A 17,562-nucleotide genomic window follows, 5' to 3' on the forward strand; every position below is an offset into this window, starting at 1 on the left:
GTTGTGTTTTTATCTTACACCCACCCTGTATCCCCTCTCCCCCCTCTCTCCCACTTCCTCCTTTATTGGCTTCTCCTGTCTTTATTTTGCTTTGTACTGTTTGTACCCACCTATTAACGCCCACTTATTAGTGAGAATATACAGTGTTTGGTTTTCCATTCCTGGGTTATTTCATCTAGGAGAATGGTCTTCATTCCCTCAAACTTGCTTCAGAAGACAGTATCCCGTTCCTTCTCATGGCTGAGTAGTACTCCATCATATACATACCGTACATTTTCTTTATCCACTCATGAATTGAAGGTTCTACACTTCCGTGATTGTGAATTGTGCTGCAGTAAACATTGCAAGTATCTTTTTGACAAAATGACTTCATTTCCTTTGGTTACATACTCAGTAATGGGATTGCTGGGTTGAATGGTAGGTCTACATTTAGTTCTTTGAGGAATCTCCATGGTGTTTTCCATAGAGGTTGTATTGATTTTTCAGTACCACCAATAGTGTACAAATGTTCTTTCTCTCTGAATGCACACCAGCATTTGTTGTCTTTTGATTTTTTTAATAATGGTCATTCTGATAGGGGTGAGGTAGTAGTTTTAATTTGCATTTCCATTGTGGTTTTAATTTACATTTCCTTGATGATTAGTGATTTTGAACAGTCAACAGCTCTGGCCAGGTCTGTTCAAGAGAAGAAGCACTCAGATGCCCCAGGGGACATCTTAGTCTTCAACACCGCAGCACTCTTAGGTTAGAAAAAGAACTGTCTCAGTAGGGGTTAAGGGTCTGCCCCCAGGCCTCTGGGGAGAGCTACCAGGGAGGGGTGAAATAGTCTCACCTAGCCAGAAAGCTTGTTTGTTGGGGCAGGGCCATCTGAGAGCCACAATCTGTCTGTGCAGGGGTGGGTTCTGCTTTTTTCCCTTCTCCCCAGCCATCTCCTTCTGGCATCCGGCCACAGGCAGCAGTCCAGAGCCCGAACTAGCTGAGATTCCCCATCAGTGGTGCCATAAGCTGGCAGCTTCCATGTCCAGGGTTCCACCCTGTGTTGAGAGCTCAGCTGTCCTGAGAGGGGAGCTTGGGGAGGGTGTTTCGGCTTGGACCCATGCTGCAGTCTCCTTCCAGTTCTATCCAGTAGTGCCCTCCACTCCCAGTATTGCTTCACAAATCTCTCCTCCATGTCCCCAGGCATGACTGAGCTCTGGTGTTATATATAGGTTTCAGCCCTGCAGGACTTGTCCGCTTGTCCCCCATGTTTAATCCCTGATGGTGCCAGGGAGATGCATGCTGGTTGTGAGTTGCCCAGGGAGGGCTCACACAGGCTTGATGTCCCCCACTTCAGGGTGTGCCCTGCTCTGCTGGGACAGTCCCAGGGAGGGAGGGAGGCAGGGAGCACAGAATCTGAGCACCCCTTGGTCTGCTTCAGGTCTTTAAGAGGAAAGCCATGAGGCCCCTCTGTGTGGTATCCTCAGTGTGGTGGACGGGCCAACAAACGAGAAGCAGCCACTCCTGAGAGCCTTGGCTCAATTGTTACTTGGGTCACCTGTGCCACTCAGCAGCAGTGGGTTGAGGAGGGGAGAGGAGGTACAGAATCTGGAGGATAGCTGGTCGTTGCGGTAGATGCCTGCAATCCCAGCTACTTGGGAGGGTGACACAAGAGAATCGCTTAGAGCCTAAGAGTTTGAGGTTGCTATGAGCTGTGACACGATGGCACTCTACCAAGGGTGACATAAACTCTGTCTGGAGGGAGAGCAAGTACTCTGGTCATCTTTGTGCCTCTCCCCAGAAGGCAGCCCACCTGGAGTATCCAAGCTCTGGGATCACACACACCCCCCAGGACCCACCAGCCCCTCGTGGCCATTGCAGTGTGGGAAGGAGTTGGGAAATGTTTGTGTCGGGACCACTGGCATGAAATCTGAAGCATGGAAGCTCCCCAAGGAGAACAAAAGGCACACAATGGTTGGAGAAGCCATATGATGTCTGCCACCTGGGGTGGGGTCTGGGAGCAACCCCAAGGGGACTGCCAGCCCTGTGCTTTGTTTTCAAGAAGTTCTGAGTTCACTGGGGGCAGCAGCTTTTGGTCTTGTGAGGGTAGGGAAACTCTGCAGCAGCTCGGGAGCCTGCTGACTACCAGAGGTATGCTGGGAAGAGAAACAAAACCCATCTACCCTTCCCCCAGGACTCCAAGTTACTTGGGGGTTGATCTCTGCTGAAAGCTTGCTCCTCCTCATACTGTTCTGTAATTTCTCCCATGTATTCTTTGGTAGGTTCTGGCACTTTTCTTCAAAATTACACCTGAGCTATGTTTACTTTTTTTCCCCCCATCTAAAAGTTTTCCTTCTTTCTGAAACAATCTGGTTAGCAATGTTTCTTTTCTGGTCAGCCATCTTGTCCCACCTCTCTCCGATTTTCCATTCTTCACCACAATTTCTTTCTTGTTATACTTGCTAAAAAGCAGTAAGTCATATAAAAATCCTCTGACAGCTATGCATGTGACTATGTATACACACACATGTAATCAGAGATGTAAGGAGGATACTGTACATTCAGATCCACTGGCCTGTCTTTGCTCAGTGTTGTTATTCTCCATTGGTCTAATGGTTCAAAATTTGGAAAACCTGAGAACAATTGCTTCCTCACTTTTTTCTTCTCTCTCTCCGTTTCCCTTCCTTGTCCCAACCCTCCATCCTTTCTCTTTTGGCAAAAATATTTCACTAGAATACCTTTCAAATAGAAAAAGTACATACAGCAGGTTTAGCTTAGATAATTTTCATAAATAAATGTTTAGATGTCATGTCCCGTAAGGTAGAACAAAATGAGTTCTGTCTCCCAAGATGATAAATATGTTTCTCTGTTTCAGCCTAGCATTTGATGCTTTCTGGTTTCCATATAAGAATCAATAAGTAATGATTTTTCTTATTTAATCTTTCTCCCAATGAAGCTACTCTGTGATATTTTTTCTAAATATAATCCTGATGTATGTTTATCAAATATCATTGGGACTCTAGGCTTTGATCAGCTTATTAAAATAAGGACAGTTCTTATTATGTTGGCATATTTGGCAAACCAGGTAAGTACAGACATTGTTCAGAAGAGCTTTCCAAATGAGGCAGCACTGGCCAGCATTTGGTACATGAAAGGGCTATATATTTATTTTGCTTGAAATGTATTTGTGCAAAGATTATTATGCACCAAAAGGCCTTCTCGAGACCAGAAAAGTTTTTTAAAAAAATGTTCAGACTCCAATTTCTAACACTACTCAATTTTGATGCTGCATTTACCTAAATTATACTTGAAGCTCCAGAATATGTGGACCATAAAGCCTGATTCAAGTTTTCTGTGACCCAAATCCTAATACATGTTTCTGGCCAGGCGCGATGGCTCACTCCTGTAACCCTAGCACTCTTTGAAGCTGAGGTGGGTGGATTGCTTAAGCTCAGAAGTTCCAGACTAGCCTGAGAGTGGTGGTGGGAGGCGAGAGAATTGCTTGAGCCCAAGAGTTTGAGGTTGTTATGAGCTATGATGATGCCATGGAGCTCTACCCAGGACACAGAGTGAGACTGTCTCAAAAAAATAAAAAAAAAAATCCTAGTACTTGTTTCTCTTAAGAGATACCATATCAACATTCTCAGATTTAGTATAATGATCTACAGAAAAGGAGTTTCAACCTTTTGTCCCAAATCTTTCATTGAACTGAGTTTCTCTTAGATTGTTGATCACCACCGCTATAGTTCAATTACACTGGGAATAACAGGCTTCTCACTAAATCATTCACGAACTAAACAGGTTTCAAAGGTAAAGAAACAGAATACTTTATTATAAAACTTATAAAATAATTAAATATTACACATATATTTTGACTTTTCTCTATAATCCATGGTTTTATTCAACATTTTCCTCAAAATTAATATCACTTACTCCAAGAGGCAAGTGAGAACACATAATAGGCTATTAATAAATTAATTTTCCATAAAGATAATTATATAAAGAAACAACTTGCTGTTTTGCAGAGGGCAAGGGTGTGGAACCATTTTGTTTTTTTATTCCTGACGAGAAAATGAGAGCAGTTCCTACTCAGTATTTCTGAGTATGTACCAGAACTCGTGATTTTAATTAACAGTGAGAACAAAGGATGCTCCTAAATTTAACAAACCACTGTCTAGCTGGTTCTGCTGAGCTGGTTAGTCCAGCGTGAATGGAGACTTTTTTACATTCAGCAAAAAACATGGAGGAATAGAGAATGATCTAAATATGCCCTTTATAACCACTTCTCCAAAAATTACAGGAGGACACAGTCTCCTACATGACTTTGGTTTTGGCAAAATAGCGTGGTGGTTTTTCAATTCAGAACAACTTTATGCTTAGTAAGGCTTACCAACAGCTGGCTTCTGATAACTGAAAATATTCTTTGATACTCACGGAAGAGTCCTGGTCTACCATGGTTTACTAATGTTGTAAGAGGACAGAGGGCTCTTTCTCTTGCCACTGTTTCTTTCTTGTTACCTGAATTCCAGGACAAATTTAAAAGTTGGTAGGAAAAAGCCACAGGGGTCTTTAATTTTTCCAAGCAGCTCTGATACTATGGATTGAGCACTTTTATAAATGATGACTGCCTAGATATTTTTTTTTTCCACCAGAAATGAACATTTTGCCACTTCTCATTCCCCAAGAGCAGGCTCTAGCCCTCCCATGGACTGGTTCAGCAAGCACCAAAAGTTATGAGGTTGATGTGAAAGGGCACCAGTATTTGTCTTTGATGTGACTTTTTTCTGTGTCTTGAATATGAATGTCAGTCACACAGAGATCTTAAATAGTCCGTGTTGCCCTATAGTCACAATATTCCTTGGAATACTTTTCAAGTTGTTAATTTCAGTCTTGAAGACTCTACAAGCAGAATATACTTTAAACAAAATAAGAAACACACACACACTAAAGAAACAGAACATGAAGCTTGCTAGTCCAGCAGCAAGCTGAGTTGTGAGCACCATTTGGCTTCTTCCCGGTTTGGGTGTTCACAGCGTTTACCCACCTGTGAAGTCCATGCCACGGTTGGGCAAGGTGATCCAGCCACATCTGACCGCTCCAGGTCAGTCTCTGCTTTGAGGTTCAAAATCACACAGTTGAGGTGATTCTTGCTTTGCCAAAACCAAACTTAGACAGATCTCAGCGTGATTCACCACTTCTTCCGTGTGACAGTGCAAACCAAAGATGATGTTTTTCAAAGTCAGATTTGTCCTTGCTTCCTATTTTCAAGTGCTTCAAGGTACCATGTGCTTCAGGGAAATGAAATAGGGGCCTCGTGACAAGCTGTGTCCTCAGAGCCAGGCTCCTTGACAGGGCCGCGGCTCAGCTTCTGATTTCAAAGGTGGCTGGTCTCTGCAGAGGCGGAAAGGCAAGGCCCTGGCTCTGAGGTATGGAGGGCGATGACGAGGTCAGCTCTTCCTTGTGCATGCCCTGCAGCACTGTTTACCATAAAATTTGTGGTTGCAGACACCATGCTGAGGAACGAGGTGACACCAGGCAAAGAGATCTACGCAGGAGGGATCCTCTAAAATAAGAAAGCACAACCAGCATGTTAGCTACGGCTGTCAGCCTTTTGCTTAAGGTAAGACGACAGACTTTGGGCACATCTACCCTGTACCCCCATGGGGTTCTTCGCATAAGGGCTTTGGGAATAAGGCAGGGGCAGGATTAAGATAATCCGAAGGGATTGCAACCATTAGCGACATTTAATCAGGTAGGGAAAAATGGATGTTTGTGGGAAAAAAAAAAACAAAAGAATCAGAAGGTCTGGGGCCTGACCTTCTGATTCATCTGGGGGTGGGGTCTAATGGGTACCCAGGGCTGTTGATGGTGCTCCTCCATGAATGATATTTGGGGGATTGAGGAGCCTAATAATATTGAGACTCAAGACACCTGAATTTCCAACATTCTTCACAGGCCTAAATCAATCTCACAGCCAGGTTGCAAATGGATGAATGTAAGACCACACCAATCTTTTCTGTTGACAATTTCTTTGGTTGCTCAAGAGGATAGACGTGGTTATTTATTGGAAGCAGTACACTGTATATCAGGAATTACTTTTTTCTTCCTCCCGTGCAAGCCTTAAGCTGCCTCTAGCTTTGATTCAACTCAACCCCCCTTGTCCCTACAAGCACCCAATCCTGGTCCCTTGCCAATTTCATGGTTTGGTGGTTTCCATTGTGCCTTTGGACGTGGCATGCAACATTCTCGGCTCTCCCGCTGCTTCAAATTTCATCCCCAAGCCTTGATTCTTTGGCCTAACACCCTTTTGCCCCTTCTCACAGTAGCTTTTGTGCTCCTTTTAGAACATAACCTAGTTCATGTCATGCCTCTGTCCCAAACCCTGCCTGCCCACATTTCCCACTGGAGTCACTGGCCCAGTCATTAAGATGGACGACTAGGCCAGCACATGGTTCCCCTACCCCACCCGCAGAAGTGGGTTGTGGCCCTGTGCTATCAACAGATACCAGTCTTCAAAATCCACCTTGCACCCAACCCTTTTACTCCCACCACCGTCCTCCATCTCTCACTGGCTGCAGCCGTCTGCTGACAAAGCACACAAGTCCCCATTCTGCTCTAGGCAACTGAGACTCTCTCCAGTCTAACTGCCAGGGTAGCCTTGCAAGCCAGATCCCTCTGCCCCTGGTCCTACTCAGTCATATCTGGAGTCCTGACACTTATGGAGAAGGATCACTCTTGACCTTCTGAGGTATATTTCAAGCACACTCCTAGGACCACTGTCCTAGGCAGATATGGGCCTCATCTTCCCCCTTTCCTTATGTGACTATTACATCACTGGGTGGCCTGACCTTTCTATCTAAACTGGTTTTCCTCCCTCCTCCACCTTACCGCCCATCATCCTTTCTGTACACCTGCTTTAATGTAACTTCCTGCTCCCTTATCATCTGACATTGTATATTATTGGTTGGTTTGTCTATCTAGAAACAAAAAGTTTGCCTGAATTTGGGAACTTTGTACCTTTATCTGCAATCAGACACCACAACGATTCCTGTTCACAGTAAGTACTAACTGGTAAAAAAAAACCTCAGAAAGTTAAAAAATTGCCCAAAGCTCCTTAGCTAGTGTCAGAGTCCTTACTCCTTCCATTACACAAAGCTGCCCCTCTAAAAAGACATGCCTGGTCTTAATTCCACTAGTCTGTAGCCCGGGCATCTTCCAGGACAGTGCTTCTCAACCTTCCTAATGTCGTGGCCCTTTAATACAGTTCCTGTAGGTCGCAAACCACAGGTTGAGAACCACTGTTCCAGCACAAGTCTCTGGGTGATATCACTACCTAGGGCCTTTGATAATATATTCATAGTTCAATGGGGGCAAGACATGATTGCAAGAGGACTTTACCTAACAATTGCAATCAGTGTAACCTGGCTTATTGTACCCTCAATGAATCCCCAACAATAAAAAAAAAATATATATATATATATTCATAGTTCAAAGCCATAGGGGTTGTTTCCCAAGGTAGAGATCAGACAGGATCATGCCAGCCTGGGCAGAATCAGCTTGTTGGAGTGACTGCAATGACTAGAAACTTCCACCTGAAGGTAAGATCCTTGAGGGGAGCGTTGTATCCCTGATACCCACACAGTACCTAGCAGAGGGCCTCGCCCATAGAGGGAGTCTCAGTCCAAGTCAAAGAATTAAGTCCTCCTTCTGTGTCACCAGGGGGATGTTTACTCACAGCCAGAAAAGACACTCAAAGGACTTTCTAGGAGTCACACTGTATAGTGGCATAGGAGGAGGACTCAAGGGGCAGTCATTTTAGCGTGCCATTGACCTCTGCCCCTCCAAAAAGAGACTTTACCAAGTCAAGAAGCCTGGGGGCTTTTAGGACCTTTCCTTGTATGCTCCTGTGAGTCCCCCCCATTTGTCTAAGTGACACATCATAACACTGCCAACCCACCTAGTCTTCCTCCTTTGAGACAGCGAGGTCCCTGTAGCTTAAGAACAGGACCCTGTTCTATTCCTTTAGCCCCCTGGTGCTTAAGACTTTGCATGCATGGCACTTTGCTATGTTCGTACAGCACATATTGAGCACCTGCTGTGTGCCAGGTATGGTATTGGGTGCTGGATGAATGAGAAATAAGATCGATGGCCTCCCTGTCATCTTGGACCTCACTTGCCTGCAGCTTGGCTCGCCTCACCTCTCACTCCTGCCAGCGGGTACTGCTGCGCAGTTTTCGCAGTTGTGCTGAGGAGCCTGCACTTTGTGTGTATGGGTTCGTCTGTGGCCATCTGACTAAAGGGTGGTAAAGAAAGGCTGCAGGAACTGGAAGAACTGACCCCCTTGCTCAAAAAGGTACGTTTCTTCAGGAGGTAGAATTCCAGAAAGGACTCGAGGTATCTGGCTCTGAGCAATTGCTACAAATATTGTGCAAGTCTCAGATATGAGGGAAAGGCAGAGGAAGGAAAACTGATGCCCAAGCCTGGAGCTAAGTCTCTCAGAAGTAGCTACACAGCTGGGCCAGGTGGTTTGCACCTGTAATCCTAGTGCTCTGGGAGGCTGAGGTGGGTGAATTGCTTGAGCTTACAAGTTCGAGACCAGCCTGAGCTGATGAGACCCTATCTCTATGCACATAGAAAAACGAGCTGAGCACTTGTAATCCCGACTATTCAAGATGATGAGGGAAGAGGATCACTTGAACCCAAGAGTTAGCTATGATGCCATGAACTGTACCCAGGGTGATAGAAAAAAACAGGGAGATACTCTCTGCCTGTCCATATCCCTTTCCCTTCCAATATCATGGTCTAACAGTCTTGAAAACCTGCTAGAAAATGAGCACAGGGAAATGAGGCTTAAAAACATTTCCTGGTGTTTAAAATAAGCTGGACTAGTCCACGTGGTACAGCTCACTCAGATAACTGGATTTCCACTTTCCCATCGGCACTTGCCGCACATCGCTAGAGCGGACGGTAACTAGGACAGTGTATCAGGGGCAGCCCAAAGCAGTACGTGTTCCTTGCAATTGGCTCCACTTTGTCTCCTCAATTTTCTTGTTTGCTGTTCCCACTGATGAGCGTAATTTCTCACACAGTGGTTACCTTTTCACTTGTTTGTTCAAAAAGCATTTATCTTGAGGCAGAGTCTTACTCTGTCACCCTGATTACAACTCAAGTAATCCTGCTGCCTCCCTCCTGAGTAGCTGGGACTACAGGTGCCCACCACCACGCCCGGCTACTTTTTCTATTTTACTAGAGACAGTGTCTCACTCTTGCTCCGGCTGGTCTCAGACTCCTGAAATCAGGTGATCCACCAGCCTCCCCGAGTGGTGGGATTACAGGCGTGGGCTACCACACTGGGCCCAGTATTTAATTTTTAAAAATGAGTTTGTGAGATGACTGTTTCCTGGTTTCAAAGTAAGAATTACATGGCTAAACTGTATCATGGACGTAAATGTTCCCTTAGGTGCACCATGCCCCACAGTTGTACCTTGTATGTGCCACGCACCAAATACAGTGGGCTTTTGGAAAATTCCCTGAACGTCCTCCAATTGCCTAGAGCGTGATGCCCTTACCTCTCTTTTCAGGAGCCGGACAAAAGTTTGTATTACAGGCTTGCAGCCCTGGGGGTTTCTGAGGGAGCGGACAAGTGGAGGCAGGCCGGCCTTGGAGAACACAGTGCACAGAGCGCGTCTGGACCCCTCCCCCGCAGGTGACGGTGCACTGCAGAGGGGGAAAAGGAGGGAGTCAGAGCAGGCAGCTGCACGGCCTCCCTGCTGAACTTAGCGACGTCACCACGATGCCTGCTGCTGACACGAAGAGTGGCCAGAGCCAAGCACAGGAGCTCACTGTCCGCAGGATCCCTAACCAGGGTGAGCCCTTTCATCTGGCACGTGCCTCTCCAGCTAAGTGACTCAAAAGAAAGAGAGGTTACAGAGATGCAGAAACAAATATAGACACATTTAGGGAATCCATCACAGTGTTTAAAGAATTCCAGATAATCTCTGCAGACACAATAGTGCAGGAGACAGTCCAGAATTAGGACAGAAAAAGTGCTGACCATCTGAGGCAGGTCTGGAGTTAGAGCCTCAGGGCCCAGATTCTGACTTGGTGTGGTGGATTGGGTGCTTCTCTGAGAAGTCAGTGGTTTCCCTCTCCAATCAAAATTTTTAAAAAGAGGCAACTAACAAGAATTGTCAACTTAATTTTTTCCAGATACACATATGAAAAGTTAATATAGTTTGTAACAAAAAGGGAAATATTATCAGGGAACAAGGCAGCTCTTTAAATTTTCTGCAAATTTTATTGCACAGAGCTGAAGGCTTTTTCTCCCCAGTATAGAGCCTGGTCTTTGGGCAGAAAACAGAGCCGTAGGGTTGTACAAGATAGAAAGGGCCATGACACAGCTTTGGACTCCTGAGGACACCTTATTCTTTCAGACCTAGTGTCATACTCCAATTCTCGCCACCAAGAACCAAGCTGGGATGACCAGAGCTTCCTCCAAGTCTTTTTTATAAGAAGGGTGCCTCTGGCATGTGATGAGCTTCAAAGCTGGTACCTTTAGCTGAATTTCTTAAGAATGAAAGTAAGGCACTTAGCCTAGTGCCTGGTAAGGGCTTAACAAATGCTTGCTATTATTATATTACTCAGAAACGTGACATAAGAACCCAGTGAGTACAGCCCGTGAGCAGTATGTCTAAACAGACGCCTACAGCGATGACTGTAGTAGTAACAGCTCCAACAGTAGCAGCACGTGACAGGCCTGGTGCTAAGTGTTTTATGTTATCCCATTCAGAGAAACAAAGCAACTCTGGCAGATACTAATTTTCTAGGTGTCCCAGCTGAGGTTGACAGACCTGCAACCCGTCCAGGGTCACAGACCACAGGGCATGTTGCCTTTAGACCCTGAGCCCTTCATTCTGGACAGCCCGTGGTGGACGAAAAGCACCCCGGGTGCAATGCCTCCTTTTGTGCATCTCACCAGAATATAAACCTACCTGTTGCCATGGCGCTGCATACCATCCCCCTGCCGTGCTGTACACTGGACCGGCTGGACAAGCCCTTTGGTTGCAGGTTTCTTCCAAGGCCAGGGTTGGTTTCTTAATGTTGCGGCATCTTCGCTCGGGAAACGTTATCAGCTTTCCCTGGAAGGCCTTCTCGCTGCACTTCATCTCCCTCTTCCGCACACCCGAGCCACAGGTTGCAGAACACTAGGGCCAAGAAGGGACATGTTAAGCGGGGACGGCTCGTTTTGACACACACTGCACCATGCAATGAAAGTAGAGGGATCCAGATGTCCCTGAGGCCTCTCTGGAGAGGGGGGAATATGAACCATGGAGAGAGAGCCTGGAGAAAAGGCTGAAGAGACAGCTGAGTGGAAGAACCACTGTATGGCAGGGCATATCCCTTCATGTTACCCTTGGCCGAGAAAGGAGCTAATGCAGTGTTAAGGTGGGGAGGGCACGGGAAGAAAGGAGTAAGAACATGTTCTGAAAACAGTTTCACACAGAGCTAGGCACGCTGGCTCATGCCTGTAATACTAGCACTCTGCGATGCCAAGGCCGGTGGAGGGCTTGAGCTCAGGAGTTGGAGACCAGCCCTGTAGTCCCAGCTACTTGGGAGCTGAGGCAGGAGGATCCCTTGAACTCAGGAATTTGAGGTTGCTGTGAACTAGGCTGACACCACTGCGCTGTAGCCTGGGCAACAGAATGAAACTTTGTTCCCCCCCCCCCAAAACTGAAAAGGTTTAAACAGTATTATGGAAAAACATACAGGGCCTTGGTAAACTAAATAAATTAGCACAGCTGGCATCAGTGTATAACTATTATATACAATACAGGACAACGCTGAGCTTCACACTTACTATTCTGTGGGGCGGGTGTACTTGTCACCTCCACTGTAACGATGAGGAAACCAAGGGTGAGCTGTCACTGGCTAGGGCAAAGTCACCCCTGCACTAAAGGTTTGTTTGATTCAAGCCCAAGTGTTTAGCCATCAGGTCTCAAAACAGGTGTGATACGAACCTGCCTATCAGGCCATGCTTGTCAGCTAGAACAAAGGGGTGTGCCTGAGCTAGAGCTACTGACTTTGTTTTCTTCCTCGTTGTTGGCATCTGTCTTTGTTCCCAGACCGTAAATACCTTCGCTGCAGAGACCTCACTCATCACCATGGTATTCGGGAGGCTTAACTGCTTTTCTTATGTTTTCTAGGGCTGTAAATTCAACTTGGTTTCCCAATCCAGGCCACCTCCTTTCTACCCTCGGGGATGTCTAAAGGTATCTAAGGTCGTCTTTGGGAACTCAGTATCTCCTTTCCATGCGCGAAACACTTTCATCTCTGTTGTCATTACTGCAATATCCACACATCAGGCCCTTCCCCCCTTCTAAGCTTTTTTCCATCAGTTCCCCTATCTCTAAAATAAAAATATGATGTTCCATTCTTTACAGTGTCAATTGGTTCATAGAATAGACCTCTAGTTTACCACCCAAGGCCCTCACTCCACCTGGGATCCTTACTAAGTGCAGGATCTTCTGTCATGTAAAGTGCACCCTCTCCTCCTCCGCCAGACTCCTGTTCATCCATGCTTCCTAAAGTCTGGCTGGGGTGAACGCTGAGGTTTCCCATGGAAGTACAGACTTCCCCCACAGCACTCCATATGCTTTATGAAGTTTTCTGCCCCTGGTGTGACAACCTGGGAAATCAGGTTAATTCACATGATCAACGTTTGGTTATTCTCACCTCCTCCTTCATCAAACAATGGGACTTTGTATACACGTGATCTGTGTGTGACACCAAGCAGTTTTATGAGTCTGAATGCTAGTAGGAGACCTGAGTTTTAAAAAACAAAACCGTCCAGCAATGCAGCCACATCTAAGCACCAACCTCACTCCACGAAGAGGTGACCCACTGCAGCCGGTTGTTTTTGGGGCAGCGTCCCAGCACGCACCCCTCCTGCGTCTCAGGTCTGGGAAGGCTGGCACACAGGCTCTCGGGCAGGGTCTCTGTGGCAGAGCTTTTGCACGATAGTCCTCGTTTCCTCACTCCTCGTCCACAGGTCTTGGAGCACTGGAGAAACAGAGCCCAATGTCATTTGCATGTGGCTTGAGATGATTTTCTTGTGGGTGAATGCTGAGGACACACTCATAAAATGTTTGCAAATCTGTGTTTAAGCATTGGAACAAAATTCCTAGTAAAGTCCCTTGCAGCTTCCCAGTAAAGTCCCTTGCAGCATGAGAAATCCACTCTGGGGCCCAGGAGCAATTGTAACTTTGCCATGATTAGCCTTCGCCTCCTGAATGTCCAGTGGCTAGTGTGACACATTCATGAGGAGGCACGGGTATGTTTCCAGACTGTCACCATGTGGAACATGGTCTGCTCACTGGTGAGACGGTGTTTCTCTCTGGCTCAGGGCAGAGTGGACCCAAGCAATTAGCTAAAGAGGATTGCTACTGTCTCCAACAAGGAGAATAGCAGCAGCAATCTGTATGTATAGAATTCGTATAAGCAATAAGCAAAAAGCAATAAAGAGGCTTGGAGGGGATTTAGTTCTTAGCCCCAACTCCCGCCACTCTGGGCTGGACATGAAACTCACCACTGGGGAGAGTGATCAAATGTTGTAAATAAGTTTGCATCAATACAAATCTTCAGGCTGGGCAACTTTCTCTCTCTCTCTCTGAGAAACAGATAAGGCAGGATGCCATCTCCTTGCTTTCAGAGAAATACTTAAAAGTTTGCCAAGATCACTTAAAAAACCTGGGCTTCAGGCTGGGGTTTGACCTCCAGGGAGGTATCGCCATCCCTGCCATCGAAGGACCTTATGCAACATGGCCCCTCCTGCCTGGGCTCCTCGGCACTATGCAACCAGCTGGGGCACTGTTCTCAGACTGTTCAGAGGAACCAGGAGAGTTCTGGTTCTTGAGAGGGGAACAGAGAAAGGCAATGATACAAAATAGCAAACCATGGCAGCAGAGAACACTGAATGCTTTCCACATGGAGGCACATTTTAGCCTGGGTACCAATGCGTAGATCACACAGCTCTCTAACAAGCATGAGATAATTGCTGTTATCCTTTTTATAAAAGGGGCAACTGAGAGTCATTTTGAGCAAGATCAGTCACGTAGTTGGTAAGCAGCGGGGGTGAGCACATGTGTCCATCTGATGCAGACCATGGAAATGAATGTAGCCTCATCCACTCACTCACATACGAAGTTTCTAAATGGTTAATTCTTATGTACTACAATTTTTTTTCAGAATGGTACAACTTTTAACTTGATTCCCAAAGGGTCTTCGGACACACGGTTGCTAATGGAAGAACAGGCTACGATACCGAGTTCCAAAGGACTCTTGTCATGTTATTCATGAATGAGTTCTATAGGTTTTTTTTTTTTCTTTTTTGAGACAGAGTCTCATCATTTTGCTCTGGGTAGACTACAGTGGCATCATTGCTCACAGCAACTTCCAACTCTTGGGCTCAAGCGATCCTCTTGCCTCAAACTCCTGAGTAGCTGGGACTACAGATACCTGCCACAATACCTGCTAATTTCTCTATTTCTAGAGGGGCAGGGTCTCAGTCTTGCCCAGGCTGGTCTTGAACCTCCCCTGAGCTCAAGCAATCCTCCCACCTGAGGCTCCCAGAGTGCTAGGATTACAGGTGTGAGCCACCACTCCCAGGCCATGAATGAGTTCTCAAAAGGACACGTTTGGTTTCAGTAAAAAAGAAAATACTCAAATAGTCTCATGTAAAACTGGGGATAGACACCATGAACTACACTCCTTTTCAGGAGGTCCATTTCCCACTCCCTCATCCCTGTTCACCTTTATCCACACCCACCATACATTATGGGTCAAACAATTCTTTAAATCTCTAATTGTAAAGGAAGAAACGGGACTTACTATCACAGACTATTTAGATTTGCCCCCTGCTATAAATGAATATGTCCTCTCATTTGAAAGTCACCTAAGCAAGCTCAGATACATTCTTTCTTCCTCCTAGCCCCTCATTTCCTTAGCAGGATACAGCCCTAATATTAAAACACAACAAAAGCTCATTCTGACCTTTCTCTGGACTATTCTGTACTACTAAGGACTTAGTAGTACATGGCTGAATTGAATGAGAAACTAATACTCTGTAGGATATAAAATACCCTACGGGAAAGCATGGAAGAAATTAGAGCAGTGGCTGCCAACGTGCCTTTATAGTTCACGTGATCAAACTCTTGCAATTGTTTTTCTTCTCTAAAATTTGTTAGCCATCTCTGGGGCTATCGTGGGCCAGGGCATGCTGCTGGAGGGCAGAGTTTTTCACCTTCAGCATCTTCTAGATCAAATAATTCTCAGTGGTGGGAGCTGTCCCATGTTGTGAGGGACGTTCACCTCTGTCTCGTAAAGGCCAGTAGCACCCATCTTTGTGACAATCAAAACTGTCCCCAGAAGGCAAATCCCCACTGGAGAGCTTTGCTTTAAAGGAGGTTCTGAAAGCAAGCTATAAAGGAAAGGTACTTCCATCCCTCTTCCAACGTTAAAATTTTATGCTTTTCACTGTGACATTCGCAGATTAATGCCCATCTCCTCTCTGACTGTATTCTCTTCCTTCAACAGGAAAGAGGTAAATGCCCAGTTTCTATGCCTCATTCTTCGTATTTTCCATCTGCTCGGAGAATTCAGTTGCCAACCCTCTCTAGCTGTGCTCACTAGTGTAGCCTAACTGGCCCCACACTCTGATTTCTGGACCTTGTAAGGAGGGTGCTGAGTTCTGGAACAGGAGTTCCCAAACTTCAGGTTTCATAAGAATCACTGAAAACATTCGGTACCATGCAGATTCCTAGGCACGACCACATTAACTCAGGTGACAGCCTCTCAGGGAGCACAGGACACCTGGGAGTCCAACACCTACATCTCACATGGGGAGTGAGACCCATGGAATTAAGTCTCTCCCAGTTACCTGAGACCAGGGCCCGAGGCTCCATTCTGGAGGGCAGGGGTGGCTGTTGCAAACTTGAACCTGAGTGGGAGTGCTCACTGGGCAGAGGGAATGCACCACGGCTTCCTCCTTCTGAAAGGGTCTCTTTTGCACACACTGGATCTTCCGGCTCTGCTGGCCCCCGGCGCAGGACTTGCTGCACACGCTCCATTCACCTGGCATCCAACTTTTGAGGGAAAAGCAAAATTACTTCCAATGAAGCTAAGGCTTTGTATCATCACTTCCAAAGCAGTTACTGTAAAAGATTAACCACCTGATGAAAGCCTTAGGTCAATTTTTTTATTATTATTAAATCATAGCTGTGTATGTTAATGCGATCATGGGGCCCCATACACTGGTTTTATAGACCGTTTGACACATTTTCATCACACTGGTTAACATAGCCTTCCTGGCATTTTCTTAGTTTTTGTGTTAAGACATTTATATTCTACATTTACTAAGTTTCACATGTACCCTTGTAAGATGCATCACAGGTGTAATCCCACCAATCCCCCTCCCTCCACCCACTTCCCCCCCCCCGCTTTCCTCCCTTCCCCCCTTCCCCCTATTCTTAGGTTATAACTGGGTTAGAGCTTTCATGTGAAAGCCAAAAATTAGTTTCATAGTAGGGCTGAGTACATTGGATACTTTTTCTTCCATTCTTGAGATACTTTACTAAGAAGAATATTTTAGAACCCGTAAGGACGATTTCTACTCATTCTTTGACAGATGTTGAGACCTACACAACTGTGACCCAGATATAAAGAATCGCATTTAACCACCACACGGGTCTAGGGAAAAATATTTTCCTGCCTGTGCATGGGAAAAACACATGCCATTTTAGTATCTGCACGAGTCATTCAGCCCACGTGCAGCTCTTCCACTGGGTTGTGGGTTCATTGATGGCAGGGACCATCTGCGATTCCTCTTCCTACTCCCGTTCTCAGCTCAGGCCCTGGCGCACAGGTAAGTGCTTACAACATGGTTGTTACACAAGAAAGTAGTAGATTGAGCTCAGATAAATTCCTTTGTCCTTGTAGCTCTAAGAGTCTTTAAACCTTTCTATTATCTCTTTGGGGAAAAATAATTTTTGAAAGGCTCCATTATTCTAACCAAAAATACTGAGGAAATAATAATAGGGTGGGAGAAAAAAGGAAGGGAGCAGAATATCTTGCCCGTGTCACCACTCCCACTCTGCAGGACCACTGCAAGGGGCTGTTCTAATAGCCAGTAAATCTGTTGCTGCACAGAACAGCATCATGTCATCAGAGAGCTGGGGACCTTGGTGCCCTCCCCTGTCATGGAGGTGAACGCGAATGGGTCCCTTTCTTTCATTGGTTGGAACATTCAATGGCAGGATGAAGGTTCAAAGTATCAACTTGGTGCTCGACTATATTGAATCCCCCTACGCATCTGTGAACACACCAGCTCCACCACCACAAGAAAAAGAGATTACTTCACAAGGGTCAGTAACACTGGTCATCACCTCTTGGAGCCATTTTCTCAACAAAAGAGGAACATCGATGGAAGCCCCCCAGATTTCTTTCCCTTCTTATATCTGTGATACATCTAGTTTCAGAGCCTGAGAGAAAAACTAGGCTGACAAATGGGCATGTAGGACCCGGGAGAGCTGA

The 17,562-nt window shown here is 45.9% G+C and overlaps 1 protein-coding gene across 3 annotated transcripts in view; it reads right to left on the bottom strand.

Annotated features, from left to right (window-relative positions):
- Window positions 1-2,876: 2,876 nt before the first annotated feature.
- ADAMTS18 (ADAM metallopeptidase with thrombospondin type 1 motif 18) overlaps window positions 2,877-17,562 on the bottom strand; it is a 126,992-nt gene continuing 112,306 nt past the window's right edge. For all 3 annotated transcript variants that reach the window (XM_053608701.1, XM_053608697.1, XM_053608699.1), the window contains 5 exons: window positions 15,911-16,115; window positions 12,853-13,035; window positions 10,968-11,180; window positions 9,546-9,693; window positions 2,877-5,539 (listed from right to left, as the gene is read on the bottom strand). In XM_053608701.1, coding sequence (XP_053464676.1) covers window positions 5,424-5,539; window positions 9,546-9,693; window positions 10,968-11,180; window positions 12,853-13,035; window positions 15,911-16,115 — 865 coding nt within the window. In that variant the 3' untranslated portion in view covers window positions 2,877-5,423. The remainder of the gene's footprint in view (window positions 5,540-9,545; window positions 9,694-10,967; window positions 11,181-12,852; window positions 13,036-15,910; window positions 16,116-17,562) is intronic.

Source organism: Nycticebus coucang, chromosome 2 (assembly GCF_027406575.1).
Source record: "Nycticebus coucang isolate mNycCou1 chromosome 2, mNycCou1.pri, whole genome shotgun sequence".
Lineage (NCBI taxonomy): Eukaryota > Metazoa > Chordata > Mammalia > Primates > Lorisidae > Nycticebus > Nycticebus coucang.